Source organism: Pseudophryne corroboree, chromosome 9, assembly GCF_028390025.1.
Source record: "Pseudophryne corroboree isolate aPseCor3 chromosome 9, aPseCor3.hap2, whole genome shotgun sequence".
Lineage (NCBI taxonomy): Eukaryota > Metazoa > Chordata > Amphibia > Anura > Myobatrachidae > Pseudophryne > Pseudophryne corroboree.
The window spans coordinates 149063313-149085331 of record NC_086452.1 but is presented as its reverse complement, the minus strand read 5'-3'; the positions used below and the strand labels follow the sequence as shown (position 1 = coordinate 149085331).

General features: G+C 41.0%; 1 protein-coding gene across 2 annotated transcripts in view; it reads left to right on the top strand.

The window, feature by feature from the left end:
• The window catches only part of PLPPR5 (phospholipid phosphatase related 5), a 629929-nt gene that overhangs the window by 288385 nt on the left and 319525 nt on the right, over window positions 1-22019 (top strand). For both annotated transcript variants that reach the window (XM_063939850.1, XM_063939849.1), the window contains exon 2: window positions 6569-6701. In XM_063939850.1, the coding sequence (XP_063795920.1) occupies window positions 6569-6701 (133 nt within the window). The remainder of the gene's footprint in view (window positions 1-6568; window positions 6702-22019) is intronic.

The following is a 22019-nucleotide window of genomic DNA, read 5'->3' as shown; positions in this document are numbered from 1 at the left end:
CCACAGCTAGGCTGGGGGAGATGTACGATGTACCGATAGGGACAAAATCGGTAACTATGCATGTGCTGCAGCTACCGCTTCCTTGCATGTAGTAATGCAGGGTAGTGGTCAGAATGACAGGGACGCTGTGCTCTCCTGGGAGGCAATGTATGTACGGCCAGTGGCACTGACCATTCAGACAACTATTGATTTTGACAGCTGCAGCTGTTATTGCCCCACCACAGCACTGTCCCTGCTGGAATATGCAGCCAGGGACTGTACTTACAAAAATAACAATTACGTTTTTTTTTAACAAGGGTGCGGATGCCGCTGGGAAAAATAGGCGGCGTCTGCACAGCCCAACTCAAATGACGACCAGGAGAGCCGATCATGGGAGGGCACAGATCACCAGACCGGTAATTTAACACCCTTCTAAACCAGCAACATAATACATGCGGCCGGTAGCAGGACCACCTGATTGCACACAAATAACGCACGGAGATAGCTGCATCATACATCTCCTTCGTTATGTCTTCTCCCACATTGCTGTAGGATCTGTTCTGCTGCCCGTAGCATCTCTAGGAAGCTCCAAGCAGAAGGCTACTGGAACAGAGAAGGTGCTCCCGCTTACCCACCCTGAGGGATACACAGATATGATGGCTTAATTGTTGCTCAGGAAGCAGATGCAGCGTCGCCCTGTTATAGGGCTTAATGCATGCATAGGGAAACTTATAGCTTTTGCTAACCAATTGTGATTGGGTGGTGATGAAGGTGAAAAAACAATAAGGGGAACTGAAAGTTCTACTCATCTCTATTAATAAATTTGTAAAATAGACCCCTCAGATTTAATATTGCATAGGACAAGATGAGTTAATTTTATATTATAGTGGCTACACTACATCCAAAATTGAGTTTATGTATTTGCTATACAGTATACTGTATATAGATCTCCTGTTCTGTTTTGAGCTCAGAAACACTTAACCCTTTTACTTTGCTTATCTTTCCAATAATATTTTCTTCATAGTCATAAAAAAAAAAATCAGAATGTTTGAAGCATACACTCAGTGGGCCCTGTATGAGGTAACCCTTTCTAGCCAGTTAACCCCCATTCTCTATGCCCCAAAAGCTGTAATTCTTCATGGTATCCTTGGTGACATAATAGCATTGCACTGTTTCGGCAGATTTTTATAGTTGCAAATTTATGCTGTAAATGTTCGGTTCCACCACATCCCCAAAGTTTTCATTTGGACTGTCATCTTTTGACTGTGGAGGATGAAATGCCGACAGTGGGGTGAGCACTAAGAGTCCCCTTGCAGGCTAGTAGGCTCGCTATGCTCACCATAGGATCTATTCTCACTCTATGGGTGGCGGCATTGTTGGCTGGCGGTATCCTGACCACCGGGATCGCAACAGCCAGCAAATTAAACGCATCTCCAGTGGAGGGCATTGGATACACTGAAGTTATTGTCATGTTAATCTAACCATTTACATGTGCTTTGTGATGTGGCATGTTATCCTATAATTCTATAATAAAAATGGGTAGACTGTGGACAAAATGGATGCAAATAGTCAGCAATAATACTCAGATACTGTAGCATTTCAAAAATTGCTCAGTTAGTATTGAGCATTTCACCGTTCTACCTCAATCAAGCTCCTGAACCATTGCTACAAGGCAGGATGGATCCAGGTATTCATGTTGTTTACGCAAAATCTGATCCTACCTGGGCCACCAGGAAATCTATACTCGGTACTAGGGGGAATGGCAAGCATAAGTGTGCTTTTGGAATAATATATTTCCTTTTTACGTGATGCACCATCTGCTGAAAAAGGCGTGGTCATCCCATCTTGAAGTGTGACTGCTCCACTTTCGCAGCCTGGACCTCCAGATTGAAGTACTGTAGTCCCCGCACAAACATTGTACCCACTTCCACAATCTCAGCTATTAGGGAATGCTAAAACTGTTGCAGGGCATGCTGGGATGTGCAGTTTCACAACATCTGGAGAGTCACAGGTTGGCCAGGTCTGCTGTAGCCCATCTGCTTCAATGTTTGAAATGTTGTGCATTATGAGATGCTCTTATGCATGCTAGTTTAACCCATGGTCATCTGAATTAGTGTTAACTTACTGGCTATTCTCCTATGAACACTTGCATTACTGATGCATTTTGCCCACAGATCTACTCATTGGATGTTTTTTTTTTTTAATGCTGTGCATAATTCTCTGTAAACTCTTCATGCTGTTGTGAGTGAATCCCAGGCTAAAAGCAGTATCTGAGACACGAAAATCACTCCATATGGCACCAACAATCATTGCATGGTTAAAGTCACTTGAGTTACATTTCCCCTTCCAGTATTTAGTCTAAACAACAACTGAACCTCTTCACCATACCTGTGTGTGTTTTATGCAATGAGTTGCTGCCGCATGGTTAATAGATATTGGCATTAATGAGAAGGTGTACAGGTTTTCCTAATAAAGTGACCACTGAGTGTATAATACTATGCATATTCAAAGTACAAATCTATTATTCAAGGGTTAGTTTTTACTTTAATTGTTAAGTTAATAAAAAAAATTACAATTGTTTTGGCAGGTTCAGAGCTAATTTAGAATCAACATTAAGAAGCACAGTGTTAATCATTCTGTTTTTTTTCTACATGCACTTAATAAATAGCCTATTCGCTTGTGTTATTCAGCATCAGTTATAGTAATCAGCCTGCTCACTTGTCCTACAGTGTCATTTATATTATTAATCAGTCTGCTCACTTGTGTTGTACAGTATCATTTATATTAATCAGCAAAGACAAAACACTCCATAGGCTATGCAGGATGATTATCCCACCCAAAAAAATAAATCTATTTAAATAGATGACAGGATTTAATTTTTAATTGGTGTCTTAATCAAGTATCATGCTAGGGATCCCATCATGATTTTGTCTGTAAACACAGCCCAGTAAACACAACATTTATTGTGAGTAAATAGAGGAGTTGCCAGACATTGATGTATACATACTGCACACCATGATACTGAAGAACAGTGTTTTGGTGCAGATTGCACTCAGAAAGTTATTAAACATCTACACCTACCTACAGTATGTACTGCAGAGTTGGAAGCATTTGCACTTACCCCTACGTATTAGAGAGGTGTAACAAACGGGATTGGTGGGATCCCAGGATTTAAAGCCAAAAACAGCCGGGATTCAATCCCGGGATTGGAAGCTCTAATCCCGGGGATTGAGGGATCAGCATTGAGCGTCCACAGGATGCTCAGACGCTAGCTGGCTTCCTCCTTCCGGCTCCCCTGGTGCAGTGTGAGAGGTCACGCTGCGCCATTACATTCCTCTGGAAGCCGCAAGGAGAGAGCGGAGGATGTTCCCCCCCCCCCACCCGGTATATTGTGAGTTATGTGTGCGGGGTGGGCGGGGCGAGGGGGCGGCCACATAGTTAAAAGCCACATAGTTAAAAGCCAGTCCCGATACCCGGGATTGAAAAAATGGCCCGGGATTGGCTTCCCTAAGCATGGTTGTGCAAATACAGGCCAAAAGTAAGATATAGATGCAAATGTTAGGAAGCATACCTCTTGTGGGTGCTGGACCTCTTTGCAAATGATGTACTGATTATCATGATAATCAGAAGCTGCATCTGATTATGGATGGTCAGCATTCCACAGTGAAATGCTATGCACAATGGAAGCACTGTTAGTATTACGAACTTCCATTATATGTGGCTGAAGGCTAACTATATCCACAAATAACAAAACACTACAGAATGTTGCCTCTTAATCATCCCAAATATATGACCTCAGATAAGACACCTCTAGACATGCCCCTCCATGTAATATATATATATATATATATATATATATAGTAGCCAGAGGGCCGCACTCATATATATATATATATATATATATATCTTAAGCATACAGAGAGACAGCACTCCTTGTCTGTGGGATTAATGTGCGTTGGTGCCTTCCAATTAATCCATCCCCAATGGAGACCGAAAACCCATATTGTAGCCAGAGGGAGGCACTCATACGTCTTTCAAAATCAGGCACTGGTTCCTGTGTGTAGGACCTACATATGGGATCCAGTGTCTGATTACGTAAGACATATGAGTGCTCCCCTCTTGCTACTATATATAGATAGATAGATAGATAGATAGATAGATAGATAGATAGATAGATAGATAGATATTAAAACGGGTACTCTAAATAAGGACTTGTAAGGCAAGTCTTCATGTAAAACACAGTGTCTTTACTGTCATCAGACACTATATGCAGCATACACAGGCCTGGTCACGCAGTTACTGTATAAACAGAAAATAAGCACACAAATATAAAGGCTTCAGCACTTCTTGTGCTTATCAGTTATTTTGTTGCAATGACCTGCAACCATCATATGCCATGCTCTCCTGGCACAGCCAATGTCCACAGTACCTGGTACTATGAAACTGCACCCTACTCGCTGGCCCCTAATGGGCATCAGTGCAATATACGGTTTGTGTTTGAGAGTTCTAAACATCTCCTGCCTGTCAATGATGAGTTCCTGCTGGACCTGGGCAATCCACAAAACCCAGACTCACAAATTTCTACTGCAGCTGCAGAATATGCAGGTCTTGTATTCTTCTCCCTTTGAGAGAGGTGACTGCACCGGAATGTGAACAAATCAGGAGAGAGACCATCCCTCTTACCACACACAAAAAAAAAAGTATATATATATATATATATATATATATATATATAATGCAGTCGGCGGCACTCAAGACTCACAAATGATGCAAGACACAGCTCAGCTAGCCAACATTTTAATGTTGTGTTTTCAACATGCCCTGATGAGAATGATGAAAATGCAACATTGAAACGTTGGCTATCTGAGCTGTGTCTTGCATGATTTGCGTGCCTTGAGTGCCGTCGACTGCATTTTATGTTTTCAGAGCAGTATTCCGTCTGTTACCTATGGAGGGCACCGGCCGTTAAGTATTATTTCAGTCAGTAAGGACTGATATAGATATATATATATATATATATATATATATATATATGTACATACACAATGTATGTGATCAAATCCAAATATGCAATCAAACTTATACAGGTTGAGTGTCCCATATCCAAATATTCCGAAATACGGAATATTCCGAAATACAGACTTTTTTGAGTGAGAGTGAGATAGTGAAACCTTTGTTTTTTGATGGCTCAATGTACACAAACTTTGTTTAATACACTAAGTTATTAAAAATATTGTATTAAATGACCTTCAGGCTGTGTGTATAAGGTGTATATGAAACATAAATGAATTGTGGGAATATACACACACTTTGTTTAATGCACAAAGTTATAAAAAATATTGGCTAAAATTACCTTCAGGCTGTGTGTATAAGGTGTATATGAAACATAAATGTATTCTGTGCTTAGATTTAGGTCCCATCACCATGATATCTCATTATGGTATGCAATTATTCCAAAATACGGAAAAATCCCATATCCAAAATACCTCTGGTCCCAAGCATTTTGGATAAGGGATACTCAACCTGTAATATACAGTAAATGCAATATGATAGTACAATGATATTACATTACACAATTTTTTTTACAAACATGAAAGCAGTATTCCTATCCTAAAGAATCATTACAATAATTACAAACCCAGTCTGGGCATTGAGTCCTTCCAGTAGTATTAGTATTGCCTATCAAGTCTGCATCGAAAGAAGCCTCATTCACATTCTAATGTTTTATGGGTTGGATACATATGATTTGCTTTACACTGTATGTATAAATAAATAAAATAATCAGTGCATCCAAAAATTCCAAACATTACATATTCTTGTTTGTTGTAGGACATACTTGCAAAATAAAGATAATTAATGTACTACTGTATAATCTATATTCATTTTTAAACTACAAAAACTACAGCAAATATCAATGGGTGTGGTTCATTAGGTCGACATGCACCAGGTCGACATAAATTGGGCCGACCACTGAAGGTCGACATGAATTAGGTCGGCATGGAAAATGGTCGACATGAGGTTTTTTAACTGTTTTTTGTGTCGTTTTCTTCTAAAGGTGATGGGGAACCCCAATTAGTGCACCGCGTCCCATCACATGGCTCGCTTCACTCGCCATGCTTCGGGCAAGGTGTCTCACTGCGCTCGGCACAGGTTACCTTTCCCAATTGTAGTCCACGTGGATTGTTAAGTATGAAAAAGGTCAAAAAATGAAAAAGAAATTGTGAAAAAAAGCTTTTTGCATGTCGACCAGGTACATGTCGACCTAATGACCATGACGACCTAACGATAGCCATCCATTTCAATATAATTTACAATGATACTGTATTACTAGTATTAGGTGCTTTATTTATTCTTGTTTTATTTAAGCTAGTATTAATTTCATGTAGCACAGAGCTACATCATATAGCTTTGATGACAAGTCAGACATTGATTAGTGGATGTCAGTTTCAGTTGAAGATGCAGTCAGACATATATATTATTCGTGAAGAATGTTAAAATGCAACAAGACTGAGAAAATCACGCAATGTGCCAATTAAACGATGTTTTCTTGCTTTCTATAAAAAAATTTTTTTCTATGTTTCCCATTTAGATAATCGTTGGAGAAACTGTAGTGTTTTGTCTACAGGTAGCAACGAGAGATTTTGAAAACCAGGAAAAAACTCTTTTAACTGGAGACTGTTGCTATATTAATCCACTGGTGCGGAGAACTGTCAGATTCCTTGGTGAGTTTTTACTACTCTTATGTTCTAGTATAAATCTGATTTTTACAGAAACTATTGAGAACTGTTAACCTTGAACATTATTCTATAATTACATTATGTTCTGAAAGTTTTATCTAATGGTTTGACATTTGTTATGTATTTTACATGCAAATAATGTACATTACTATAGCAGGGAAGGATACATACTGTTGATTTTGTTCTAATGATCTAATGATTAGCTAAAATAAGATTCATCTTTGTAAAGGAAACAAGCTGGCTGCATGAACGGCATATAACAAAGAGGGATGTTAGAAACATAACATGTTATTCTACAAGTGGGAGGAGAGTGATACTGTAGCCAGTGGAATGTACTGTAGCTAGAGCACCATATGACGAACAACGAATAAAGGTGAGCACTTGTAGAACTCCATTTCATTTCATAAACAGTGTTTTTCTTGGCACAATAACTACACATGTGGACATCTCACAACTTTGGAAAACTGTAACAAATTAGGCTAGACCCACACTCCAGGCCCAGATCTGTTTCTGCCACTTCCAAGATTTTTGTTTAAACAACGTGATTACATACCACATTCACTCCAGATATGAGCGGCGAGTGCAGTGGATCACTGCTTTTTTAAATTTTATATATATATATATATATATATATATATATATATATATACATACAGCGGGTTGGTGCGGCACTCCAAGCGACTGTCACAAATAGGCAAAAGGGTCCTCGGTATGGACAACGTTTCAAAGCAATTTAATATAGCTTTTTCATCAGGTCATATACAGCAAACAAAGTGTACTCACCTAAATACCCAGTGTGTGCGTCGCTCACCACGCACTTCCGGAACTCAGGCACCCGCCAGGCTCGTCGGCGCTATGTGGTGACGTAATCGGCCAGTGCCCATCACCATAGAAACAACTTAAACACAAAGACACAGAAAGGAACATTGTGCTATGTGCGTACAGGTAGAAATCGGCACATAAATGAACAGATACATCCGACAAATGCTTAATAAACATTTGCACAGCAGACTATTAATACAGGTCAAGACAAATTGATATAGTGGAGTAGGAAATACAGATGCAATTAGCGGCTAAATAAGCACTACCTACCAAGTGAGTGCTGCTCCTAAGTCACTGCCACCCTATATAGGTGTTACAAATTCCACAGATATATGGTCATTAGCTAAATTTAGATGCTATCATATAGTAGATAACTGGAATTTTAAAAAATATTAAATTCCTCACAATAATGCATGCAGACCTAACTGTTCGTTAAGGCCCCTTGGATGGAGAGTTCCCAACCGATGGATCCACCTTGCCTCACATTCCAGTAATTTATGTCCCCGGTCACCCCCACGTATAAGGGGGGGGACATGGTCTATCATACGGTAGCGTAGTGACGTTAATGAGTGCCGCGCCATCGCAAAGTGTCGGGCGACCGGCTGGTCACTAGAACCCTTTGCGATAGCAGATTTTATTGCCGACCTGTGGGCTGCCATACGTTCCTTGAACATACGTTCGGTCTTACCAATATATGACAGCCCACAGGGGCACAAAAGCTGGTAGACAACGAATTTCGACGAGCATGTCAAGGTGAAATTAATAGTCAAAGAGCGGCCAGTGAGGGGATGCTGGAAGGTCCTACCACCAATCATAAACTGGCAGGTGACACAAGTACAGCGGATACATCCGCGTGGGTTAGAATACATGTTAGTATGGGGTTTAGGAGTAATATCCGATTTAACCAAGATATCCCTTATGTTACGCCGACCGAGTATAGCAGGACATGAGGCGTGTGTCATGCAGATCTAATTCGGGATCCGATTGCACAATATTCCACAGTGTCTTAGACACCTGGTTAATTTCTCTACTAGCGGGGCTAAATTGGCCTACCCATGGGATGATTTTCTTAGCTTTGGGACATCTAGATTCCTGTTGTAATAGTTGAACTCGATCTAATGCCATAACTTTCAATTTAGCTTGTTGAAGTAGCTGCATAGGATAACCTCTACAAAGGAATTTGTCAATCATAGTAGACATTTGTGCCTCAGCTAACTCAGGATCAGATGTGATCCGCCGAATTCGCAGTAGTTGGGAATAGGGCAAGCCCCGTTTCAATGATGGAGGGTGAAAGCTGGCAAAATGCAAAAGGTTATTTCTATCGGTAGGTTTACTGAATAATGATGTGTAAACATAGCCATCACTGATGGATATGTTAACATCAAGATAACGTATTGATTGTTCACTCATGGTATAAGTGAATTTCACCGGGTGGTTCCTATCATTATGGGTGTCGATGATCTGTTTTAGCCGTTCAGGACTGCCCTTCCATATGATGAGTAAATAATCTATGTAGCGATAATAGCTGATGATATCAGCAGCTATTGTAGGGTCATCGAAGAACACCTCCTGTTCCACTTGGAACATGAAGATGTTCGAGTACGATGGGGCCACAGGGGACCCCATCGCACACCCAGTTTGCTGTAAATAGATTTTGCCATCAAAAGAAAATAAGTTTTTTGTTAAAATCATGTACAGCATGTCCAGACAAAATTGAAGTTCGGGGCCTTTATACTCAGGGTGATTCCGCAAGAAACCTTGTACCGCCTGCATCCCACTATCATGGGGAATAATGGTGTACAGACTCTGGACGTCAATACTGCACAGGATTACCTCACCCTCAAATCTATTCAGCATCTGTAATTTACGTAGCAGCATATTAGTGTCAAGCAAGAAGCGAGGATGCGATTGAATACACGGCTGGAATACTGAGTCAAGGAACAGAGCAATCGGTTGGAACAGGGATTTAATGGCCGATATAATTGGCCTACCCGGAGGTTTTTCTAAAGACTTATGAATTTTTGGGGTAGTATAGAGACGTGGCATAACAGGAAATTTGGGAAGTAATGCGTTACGGAGATCACTAGATATAATCCCTGCTCCAACCGCCTGCTGTATATATATATATATATATATATATATATATATATATATTAGAGATGTGCACCGGAAATTTTTCGGGTTTTGTGTTTTGCTTTTGGATTCGGTTCCGCGGCCGTGTTTTGGATTCGGACGCGTTTTGGCAAAACCTCCCTGAAATTTTTTTGTCTGGTTCGGGTGTTTTTTTACAAAAAACCCTCAAAAACAGCTTAAATCATAGAATTTTGGGGTAATTTTGATCCTATAGTATTATTAACCTCAATAACCACAATTTCCACTCATTTCCAGTCTATTCTGAACACCTCACATCTCACAATACTATTTTTAGTCCTAAAATTTGCACCGAGGTCGCTGGATGACCCAAGCTAAGCGACCCAAGAGGGCGGCACAAACACCTGGCCCATCTAGGAGTGGCACTGCAGTGTCAGACAGAATGGCACTTCAAAAAATTGGCCCCAAACAGCACATGATGCAAAGAAAAGAGAAAAAGAGGTGCACTGCGGTCGCTGGATGGTAGAGCTAAGCGACACAAACACCTTAATATCACAGAAATTATTCATTCTAATCAATGGTATTATTGGTACAAATCACTGGTAGAAAATGACAAAATCACTGGGATTATTCGTTATAATCAATGGTATTACTGGTCCAAATCACTGGAAGAAAATGACAAAATCACTGGAATTACTCATTCTAATCAATGGTATTATTGGTCCAAATCACTGGAAGAAAATGACAAAATCACTGGATTTATTCATTCTAATCAATGGTATTATTGGTCCAAATCACTGGAAGAAAATGACAAAATCACTGGAATTATTTGGCAAGATCACTGTAATTAATAATTATAAAACACTCATATTAATTGGTAAAATCTCGCTATCGCCTGCCTAGTGAAGTGGAATCTAGATGGGATTTTGTACCGGGGACACAATAACTTCATCAATTGTCTAAATCCCACTGCACTAATGGCAGAAAACGGGTACATGTCTAACAGCGCACTGATTATACTGAGAACTGATTATACTGATCACTGATGATACTACGGAGAACTGACACTGAGCAGCGAGAACAGCACTGGACTATTGTACTGTAGTATACTGGTCACCACAATGCAGCACTGACACTGAGCACAGATATTAAGCACTGATCAGGATACTAGAAGTGACACAGAGCGGCAAGATACAGCAATGGTCTACTGTACTGCTACTGTACTATATGTATACTGCTGGTCACCAAAATGCTGCACTGTCCTACTATATACTACTACAACAATGCAGCACAGATATGGAATGGATACTTGCAGTGACACAGAGCTGCAAGATACAGCAATGGCCTACTGTACTGTCTACTATAATTATATACTGGTGGTCCCCACAATGCAGCACACTGAGCACAGATATTACCAGGTGTATCTCACTCATTGCTCAGTACAGAATACAGAATGTATAAAATCACCAGGTGTATAACACACGTCGCACAGTACAGTATACATACTGGTCACAACAATGCAGCAGATATTGAGCATTGATCAGGATACTAGAAGTGACACAGAGCTGCAAGATACAGCAATGGCCTACTGTACTGTACTATATGTATACTGCTGGTCACCAAAATGCTGCACTGTCCTACTATATACTGCTCACAATAATGCAGCACAGATATGGATAGTATACTTGACACAGAGCTGCAAGATACAGCAATGGCCTACTGTACTGTACTACTATAATTATATACTAGTGGTCCCCAGTCCCCACAATGCAGCACACTGAGCACAGATATTTGCAGCACACTGAGCACAGATATGGAGCGTTTTCAGGCAGAGAACGTAGATATTTTCAGCACACTGAGCACAGATATTTTCAGCACACTGAGCACAGATATTTGCAGCACACTGAGCACATATTATGGAGCTTTTCATGGAGAGAACGCAGCCACGTCCTCTCCGTTCAATCTCCAATGCACGAGTGAAAATGGCGGAGACGAGCAGCTCTTTATATAGAATACGAATCTCGCGAGAATCCGACAGCGGGATGATGACGTTCGGGCGTGTTCGAGTTAACCGAGCAAGGCGGGAAGATCCGAGGCTGCCTCGGAACCGTGTAAAATAGGTGAAGTTCGGGGGGGTTCGGATTTCGGAGAACCGAACCCGCTCGTCTCTAATAAATATATATATATATATATATATATATATATACCCGTGCATTTGGAAAATGGAGTCTTGTTGTAAAGTTATTAGAACATTTCAATGCTGAACTGTCAATGTTTTAGAGTCCAACAGTGCCTCTTTCATCGTGTCCTGATGAAGGAGGACCTGTTGGCCTCTGAAACGTTTACAGTTCAGCATTGAAATGTTCTAATAACTTTGCAACAGGTCTCCGGTGAGTGCCGTTTTCCAAATATACGGATTTATCTCCTCTCATGAATTGGGCACTGGGAGCAAATGCTGTATGGATATTTGAGTGCTGGGTGAACTTTGAATTTTGCCTATACAGATGTTGGAAGGTATATCTAAAGGTTCTGATCTCTGTAAAAGTAAGATGACAACACGTTTGATTAGTTAAAAGTCCAAAAATGGGGTGATAAAATTCCTCCAAAATTAAAAGCACTCCACAGTCAGCTTCACTCACTGCACTTAACATGTAGTGTAATATAAGCCATTTGTAAGTTTCAGGGTTTCTTCTTTATTCAATATAAAACTAGATAATCCAAGTATAATTAAATTAGAAAGACTATTAATGGCAATCAATAGACAAATGTGAGTGCAAGTGAAAAGATGGGCAGGCTTGCATATGAATATTACAGATCTTAGATTTTACAGCATCTCCTCCAATCCCAGTTACTATGACTGAATGAATAGTTAACATATTTCACTCATTCTTATATAATATATGTCTATCTTTGTAATTCTCTGACTATTGCAGTTTGATATGATAAGTCAAGCTATTATCTCCAAAAAAATGACACTGATAAGCTTCTAAACGTACCCAAGTATTTATTTAGTAACAGTTTGTTATTTAGCACACACATATAATATATAATGCTTTAAAGATGCAAACAAGGGTAAAACATACAAACTCTACACAAATAGGGCCCTGGTTGGAACCAAACACATACTGTAATCTCACTGCTGTGAGGCATCTCACCATTATGCTGCTCATAAGAACTTGATAAACTTGCAAGGTTCTATGATAATTAGTTTAGTTGACAATATTTAGTCTCTCTAGTTAACTACTTGGGATCAGTACCCAGTACCCATTTCCTAGCGCTCAAAATACCGATGCTGGGATCCTGATATTGAAGAAGCCGACAGGGGTGAGTAAGGGGTGTTCTCCCATCACCCCAAACCTCTAACCCTAACCCTCCCTACCCACAGCCTAGCCCTAACCTCCCCCCGTGGTGCCTAACCTAACCCCGTGTCCCCGCTGCCTAAACTTAACCTTCCTCTCCCCCACAGCCTAACTCCAACTCTCCGAGGGGGGTACCTAACCCTAACCCCCCCTCCCTGCTGGCTAACTCTAACCCCACCATGATGTAGCCTATCCCTAACCCTCCCTGCCACAGCCTAACCCCCCCCCCCCCCCCAACCTTACGTGGATTACCTGTGGTGTGCCACGGTCTATCCTTGTTCAGGATCCCGGCTGTCTGTATTCTGGCGCTGGGATGGTGCACCCATTCTGGATGCCATCTTTTTTTGCCAAGATGTCTTAGTAAATGCAACTAGGATGCTCCAGGAGACTGTGCTGATTAATATGATATACAACACTTGTATACTGTGTGTGCCTGAGTCTGTATACGGAACGCAACATAACTTGTATTGTAAAAAAGCTGTGGCTGCCACATTATAGCACTTTGTATAGAGATTCGGAGATGCCAGACGCTGGCAGATGCTCATTGGACCTGACGTGCCGAGAGCGGCTGTTTGACATGACTGCATCAATGATGTATGAGGACACATCTGTACCTATGCGCCTGTCATTATCAGCCTGCTGCCTAATTATTCATTCAGTCTAGTAGTTTAAACAGAATTGTAAACCAAAATGGTTACTCAGTATATAACAGCTTGATAACTTCCTCTTTTTAAATTGCAATAGGATTAGATATCTCACTTTTGAATACTATCAGGCTTCCTATTACTACTGCCATATAATCCTCAATCAGCACATTCTTTATGCCTGACTGCACTCCTTACTACATTAATGTTAAAGCTATTATCACACATCTTTACTAAACAGACAGCACTGTAATAATTACAATTAAAACACTCTTATTACACTAATAAGATACAAAAATAAACTTTCAAAATGAACACTTCCCAATTGTCTGATGTTTTCATTGATAGAATCAGTATTTTCCTCCCTGTTTCAGAAAACCTAGAGATCATGTTCTTATTATTTACACATGCAAAAATAACAACAAAAATAAAACATTCTCTCTCCAGTATCACAGTGTGTGAAGGCACAACAATCTTTCAACAGCCTTCATTTTGCCCAAAACTATGATATATCTTCAACTGTGAAGCCCCCTACACATTTGATGATTTGCTGCCGAGGTGGCCGACGGATGACCTGGCGGCGGGGGGAGGGTGACAGGGGGAGTGAAGTTTATTCACTCCCTGACATCACCCGGCCGCATAGCCCTGCATGCTAATATGGACGATATTGTCCACACCGGCTTGCAGGGATAAACGACCCGGCACGAACGATGAACGACCGCCGGGCCTACACACTGGGCGATATGAACAATTTATCGTTCATTACTGAACAAGATTGTGGACAATATCGTCCATATTAGCATGCAGGGCTATGCAGCCGGGTGATGGGCCCTTTAATCTAAAATTGTTATCTAGCACAGTTCAATGTCGCTTAATTAAGTCTCCATAAAAAAAATAATATGAGAAACCTTGTACTCAGGAATGTATTTATTATTCAATTGTTGATGGCAATTAACATGTGGTTTCACATGGAACTTTGTCAACACATTCTGCAAGAACAAATAGCAGTATCAGTTCACTTCAAATAACATTTTAATCAACACACATTAAAAAATGCTGACAATTTTAATCTAATATTTTTACCACTCATTGTATTAAACAATATAGTATTACTTGTAGACTGTGCAATAAGAAAAACAGTTCTAAGTTATCCATTTTTTTCCATATAATTTTCATAATAATATTCCTGAGTACCCAATGAATACATTTATCAAGGATTATCATTAATTAATACAGGTTAAGTAGCCCTTATCCAAAATGCCAGGGACCAGAGGTTTTTTGGATATCGGATTTTTTCCTTATTTTGGAATAATTGCATACCATAATGAGATATCATGGTGATGGGACCTAAGTCTAAGCACAGAATGCATTTATGTTACATATACACCTTATACACACAGCCTGAAGGTAATTTTAGCCAATATTTTGTATAACTTTGTGCATTAAACAAAGTGTGTCTACATTCACACAATTCATTTATGTTTCATATACACCTTATACACACAGCCTGAAGGTCATTTAATACAATATTTTTAATAACTTTGTGTATTAAATAAAGTTTGTGTACATTGAGCCATCAGAAAACAAAGGTTTCACTATCTCTCACTCGAAAAAGTCTGTATTTCGGAAAATTCCGTATTTATGAATATTTGTATATGGGATACTCAACCTGTACTTGTTGATTGAAATATTTACCTAATTTTATATTATTTTGAAAACAGACACATGAATTCCAAAACAGATTCCTAAAGTTTAGAATTTGCATTTAAAAACAATTAATATCTCTTCATACGACATGTACAGTAATCACATAAGTAAATTGAACCATATTTTTTGTATTATTTTAAAACCATAATGCTAAATATTCCAAAGGTTCTAAATAATATTATATTTTTCTCATTATATTATAATTTTTCATTGTTCCTCTTTGAGTTAATATCTCTTAGTAATATTGCTCATATATGCCTTCAGCCTTGTAAAAAATAAGAACTTAATTTACTCTAAAGCTCTAGATTCAAAATGTCCACCATTACACCCTTAATTCCTAAAGCATTTTTAACAATTACAAAAACAAATACTGTACTGTGTACAACAAATCCATTTCTTCCATCCTCCAGTATTGTACTTTATGAATCTCAGATTAACAAAATAACTTCATTTAACTTTAAACTGTAATTTATTTACTCAGTGTATACACTATATTCTCTCTGTAACATATACTGGTCTGTTCATGAAGCAGTGAAAAGAGTGGAGAAGTGAACCAGTGGAGAGGTTGCCTACGGCAGCCAATTAGTGTTGATGTAACATTTGTAAAGTGCATTCTATAAAATTATAAGTAGCAGCTGATTGGTTGCCATGGGCAACTTCTCCACTGGCTCACATCGCAACATTTTCACTGCTTCATGAATAGACCCCTTAATCTGCCAGTACTACATCATATCAGTTATGAAGATGGTTACATCCCTAGTCTTTAGACTATCTCACATAAAAAGTATTATCACAACTTTTATAAACTGGGAAAAATCCTACAATTTTATACAAGCAGTTTTCAGGGGTTCAGCTCTTCAGAAGAATTTTTGCATAGAGGAATCTCATATAATAAAATTAATAGGCCTGTGTTTTGAAAACCATCCTCTAGTACTTTTACTTTGGAATACTGCCTTTCGGTAATTTTGATCACTGCTTTTACATACAGTACAGTATGTTCCACAAATTAGAGGGAACAGAGAAAGATTAGATTATTCTCACAAAGAGAAAATGATTGTAACATGCTATGTCATTGGTTGTACATAGCAACTGAGTACATTTCTTCATTTTCCCATGAATCCCTCCAATTTAAATGTTAATTAAATTATTCTCACAAAGAGAAAATTATTGTAACATGCCATATCATTGGTTGTATATATCCCCTGAGTACATTTCTTAATTTTCCCATGAATCCCTCCATGAATCCCTCCAATTAAAGTGTTAACTCACTAATCTTAATTGCATATTTATTGCATTTACCACTAGTTGTATTTTTTTTATTTTTACAGTCATTATTTCTTTTTTTAAATCACCCACATTGGAAGTACTGTACCAACAATAATCATTTATAGTAAACTTTTGCCATGTAATAATAATAAAAAAAATTGGAGGTACACGACCTTCAATGTAGCCCTTCCCACTCCTAAGTCTAAAGTGATAGCAGATGACTCATCCATTGGTGATATACTTCCAATAACCAACTTGTCTTGTAGCTTTAGCATAATTGGTTTATGATAAGATTTCCTGTGGTTTATAAATGAACTGCTACAGTATAACATATTCCCTCTCATAGAGTTCACTGGTTTCTATGGACAACTTCTCCACTAATCCACTTCTCCACTGTTTTCACTGATTGATACATAAATCCCTAATTAGTTATCCTTGCCATGGGAAAGGTAAGCAAGGATGACCAACAAAGTTTGTGAATGTACCATCTAGAGATGAGCGGGTTCGGTTCCTCGGAAACCGAACCCCCCCGAACTTCACCCATTTTACACAGGTCCGAGGCATACTCGGATTCTCCCGTATGGCTCGGTTAAACCGAGCTCGCCCGAACGTCATCATCCCGCTGTCGGATTCTCGCGAGATTCGGATTCTATATAAGGAGCCGCGCGTCGACGCCATTTTTCACTCGTGCATTGGAAATGATAGTGAGAGGACGTGGCTGGCGTCCTCTCACTTTGTTTCAGGGGGCTGCATATCTTTATTCTGGGGACCAGCAGTATTATAGGAGGAGTACAGTGCAGAGTTTTGCTGACCAGTGACCACCAGTATTATACGTTGTCTGCCTGAAAAACGCTCCATATCTGTGCTCAGTGTGCTGCATATATCTGTGCTCACACTGCTTTATTGTGGGGACTGGGGACCAGCAGTATTATATAGGAGGAGTACAGTGCAGAGTTTTGCTGACCAGTGACCACCAGTATACGTTGTCTGCCTGAAAAACGCTCCATATCTGTGCTCAGTGTGCTACATATATCTGTGCTCACACTGCTTTATTGTGGGGACTGGGGACCAACAGTATTATATAGGAGGAGTACAGTGCAGAGTTTTGCTGACCAGTGACCACCAGTATACGTTGTCTGCCTGAAAAATGCTCCATAACTGTGCTCAGTGTGCTGCATATATCTGTGCTCACACTGCTTTATTGTGGGGACTGGGGACCAGCAGTATTATATAGGAGGAGTACAGTGCAGAGTTTTGCTGACCAGTGACCACCAGTACACGTTGTCTGCCTGGAAAACGCTCCATATCTGTGCTCAGTGTGCTGCATATATCTGTGCTCACACTGCTTTATTGTGGGGACTGGGGACCAGCAGTATTATATAGGAGGAGTACAGTGCAGAGTTTTGCTGACCAGTGACCACCAGTATTATACGTTCCCTGCCTGCAAAACGCTCCATATCTGTGCTCAGTGTGCTGCATATATCTGTGCTCACACTGCTTTATTGTGGGGACTGGGGACCAGCAGTATTATATAGGAGGAGTACAGTGCAGTGTTTTGCTGACAAGTGACCACCAGTATTATACGTTCTCTGCCTGAAAAACGCTCCATATCTGTGCTGCATTGTAGTATATAGTAGGAGTACAGTGCATAATTTTTCTGACCACCAGTATATAATATATAGCAGTACGGTACAGTAGGCCACTGCTCTACCTACCTCAGTGTCGTCAAGTATACTATCCATCCATACCTGTGGTGCATTTCAGTTTTGCACAGTTTGCTGACCACCAGTATATAATATATAGCAGTACGGTACAGTAGGCCACTGCTCTACCTACCTCTTTGTCGTCAAGTATACTATCCATCCATACCTGTGGTGCATTTCAGTTTTGCACAGTTTGCTGATCACCAGTATATAATATATAGCAGTACAGTACAGTAGGCCACTGCTCTACCTACCTCTGTGTCGTCAAGTATACTATCCATCCATACCTGTGGTGCATTTAAGTTTTGCACAGTTTGCTGACCACCAGTATATAATATATAGCAGTACGGTACAGTAGGCCACTGCTCTACCTACCTCTGTGTCGTCAAGTATACTATCCATCCATACCTGTGGTGCATTTCAGTTTTGCACAGTTTGCTGACCACCAGTATATAATATATAGCAGTACGGTAAAGTAGGCCACTGCTCTACCTACCTCTGTGTCGTCAAGTATACTATCCATCCATACCTGTGGTGCATTTCAGTTTTGCACAGTTTGCTGACCACCAGTATATAATATATAGCAGTACGGTACAGTAGGCCACTGCTGTACCTACCTCTGTGTCGTCAAGTATACTATCCATCCATACCTGTGGTGCATTCAAGTTTTGCACAGTTTGCTGACCACCAGTATATAATATATAGCAGTACGGTACAGTAGGCCACTGCTCTACCTACCTCTGTGTCGTCAAGTATACTATCCATCCATACCTGTGGTGCATTTCAGTTTTGCACAGTTTGCTGACCACCAGTATATAATATATAGCAGTACGGTACAGTGGGCCACTGCTCTACCTACCTCTGTGTCGTCAAGTATACTATCCATCCATACCTGTGGTGTATTTCAGTTTTGCACAGTTTGCTGACCACCAGTATATAATATATAGTATTACGGTACAGTAGGCCACTGCTCTACCTACCTCTGTGTCGTCAAGTATACTATCCATCCATACCTGTGGTGCATTTCAGTTGTGCGCAGTATATATAGTAGTAGGCCATTGCTATTGATACTGGCATATAATTACACACATTAAAAAATGGAGAACAAAAATGTGGAGGGTAAAATAGGGGAAGATCAAGATCCACGTCCACCTCGTGCTGAAGCTGCTGCCACTAGTCATGGCCGAGACGATGAAATGCCATCAACGTCGTCTGCCAAGGCCGATGCCCAATGTCATAGTAGAGAGCATGTAAAATCCAAAACACAAAAGTTCAGTAAAATGACCCAAAAATCAAAATTAAAAGCGTCTGAGGAGAAGTGTAAACTTGCCAATATGCCATTTACGACACGGAGTGGCAAGGAACAGCTGAGGCCCTGGCCTATGTTCATGGCTAGTGGTTCAGCTTCACATGAGGATGGAAGCACTCATCCTCTCGCTAGAAAAATGAGAAGACTTAAGCTGGCAAAAGCACAGCAAAGAACTGTGCGTTCTTCTAAATCACAATTCCCCAAGGAGAGTCCAATTGTGTCGGCTGCGATGCCAGACCTTCCCAACACTGGACGGGAAGAGGTGGCGCCTTCCACCATTTGCACGTCCCCTGCAAGTGCTGGAAGGAGCACCCGCAGTCCAGTTCCTGATAGTCAAATTGAAGATGTCACTGTTGAAGTACACCAGGATGAGGATATGGGTGTTGCTGGCGCTGAGGAGGAAATTGACAAGGGGAATTCTGATGGTGAGGTGGTTTGTTTAAGTCAGGCACCCAGGGAGACACCTGTTGTCCGTGGGACGAATATGGCCATTGACATGCCTGGTCAAAATACAAATAAAATAACCTCTTCGGTGTGGAATTATTTTAACACAAATGCGGACAAAAGGTCAAGCCGTGTGTTGCCTTTGTCAAGCTGTAATAAGTAGGGGTAAGGACATTAACCACCTCGGAACATCCTCCCTTATACGTCACCTGCAGCGCATTCATCATAAGTCAGTGACAAGTTCAAAAACTTTGGATGACAGAGGAACCACCAACTCCCTCAGTGTCAATTTCCTCCTTACACAGGAAAGCCAATAGTCCTGCAGGCCATGTCACTGGCAAGTCTGACGAGTCCTTTCCTGCCTGGGATTCCTCCGATGCATCCTTGAGTGTAACGCCTACTGCTGCTGGCGCTGCTGTTGTTGCTGCTGGGAGTCGATCGTCATTTCAGAGGGGAAGTCGGAAGACCACTTGTACTACTTCCAGTAAGCAATTGGCTGTCCAACAGTCCTTTGCGAGGAAGATGAAATATCACAGCAGTCATCCTGCTGCAAAGCGGATAACTCAGGCCTTGGCAGCCTGGGCGGTGAAAAAACGTGTTTCCGTTATCCACCGTTAATTCACAGGCAACTACAGACTTGATTGAGATACTGTGTACCCGGTACCAAATACCATCTAGGTTCCATTTCTCTAGGCAGGCGATACCGAAAATGTACACAGACGTCAGAAAAAGAGTCACCAGTGTCCTAAAAAATGCAGTTGTACCCAATGTCCACGTTAACACGGACATGTGGACAAGTGGAGCAGGGCAGACTCAGGACTATATGACTGTGACAGCCCACTGGGTAGATGTATTGCCTCCCGCAGCAAGAACAGCAGCGGCGGCACCAGTAGCAGCATCTCGCAAACGCCAACTCGTTCCTAGGCAGGCTACGCGTTGTATCACCGCTTTCCAGAAGAGGCACACAGCTGACAACCTCTTATGGAAACTGAGGAACATCATCGCAGAATGGCTTACCCCAAATGGACTCTCCTGGGGATTTGTGACATCGGATAACGCCAGCAATATTGTGCGTGCATTACATCTGGGCAAATTCCAGCACTTCCTATGTTTTGCACATACATTGAATTTGGTGGTGCAAAATTATTTAAAAAACGACAGGGGCGTGCAAGAGATGCTGTCGGTGGCCCGAAGAATTGCGGGCCACTTTCGGCATTCAGCCACCGCGTGCCGAAGACTGGAGCACCAGCAAACAGTCCTGAACCTGCCCTGTCATCATCTGAAGCAAGAGGTGGTAACGAGGTGGAATTCAACCCTCTATATGCTTCAGAGGATGGAGGAGCAGCAAAAGGCCATTCAAGCCTATACATCTGCCTACGATATAGGCAAAGGAGGGGGAATGCACCTGACTCAAGCGCAGTGAAGAATGATTTCAGCATTGTGCAAGGTTCTGCAACCCTTTGAACTTGCCACACGTGAAGTCAGTTCAGACACTGCCTGCCTGAGTCAGGTCATTCCCCTCATCAGGCTTTTGCAGAAGAAGCTGGAGACATTGAAGGAGGAGCTAAAACAGAGCGATTCCGCTAGGCATGTGGGACTTGTGGATGGAGCCCTTAATTTGCTTAACCAGGATTCACGGGTGGTCAATCTGTTGAAATCAGAGCACTACATTTTGGCCACCGTGCTCGATCCTAGATTTAAAACCTACGTTGTATCTCTCTTTCCGGCAGACACAAGTCTGCAGAGGTTCAAAGACCTGCTGGTGAGAAATTTGTCAAGTCAAGCGGAACGTGACCCGTCAACAGCTGCTCCTTCACATTCTCCCGCAACTGGGGGTGCGAGGATAAGGCTAAGAATTCCGAGCCCACCCGCTGGCGGTGATGCAGGGCAGTCTGGAGCGAGTGCTGACATCTGGTCCGGACTGAAGGACCTGCCAATTATTACTGACATGACGTCTA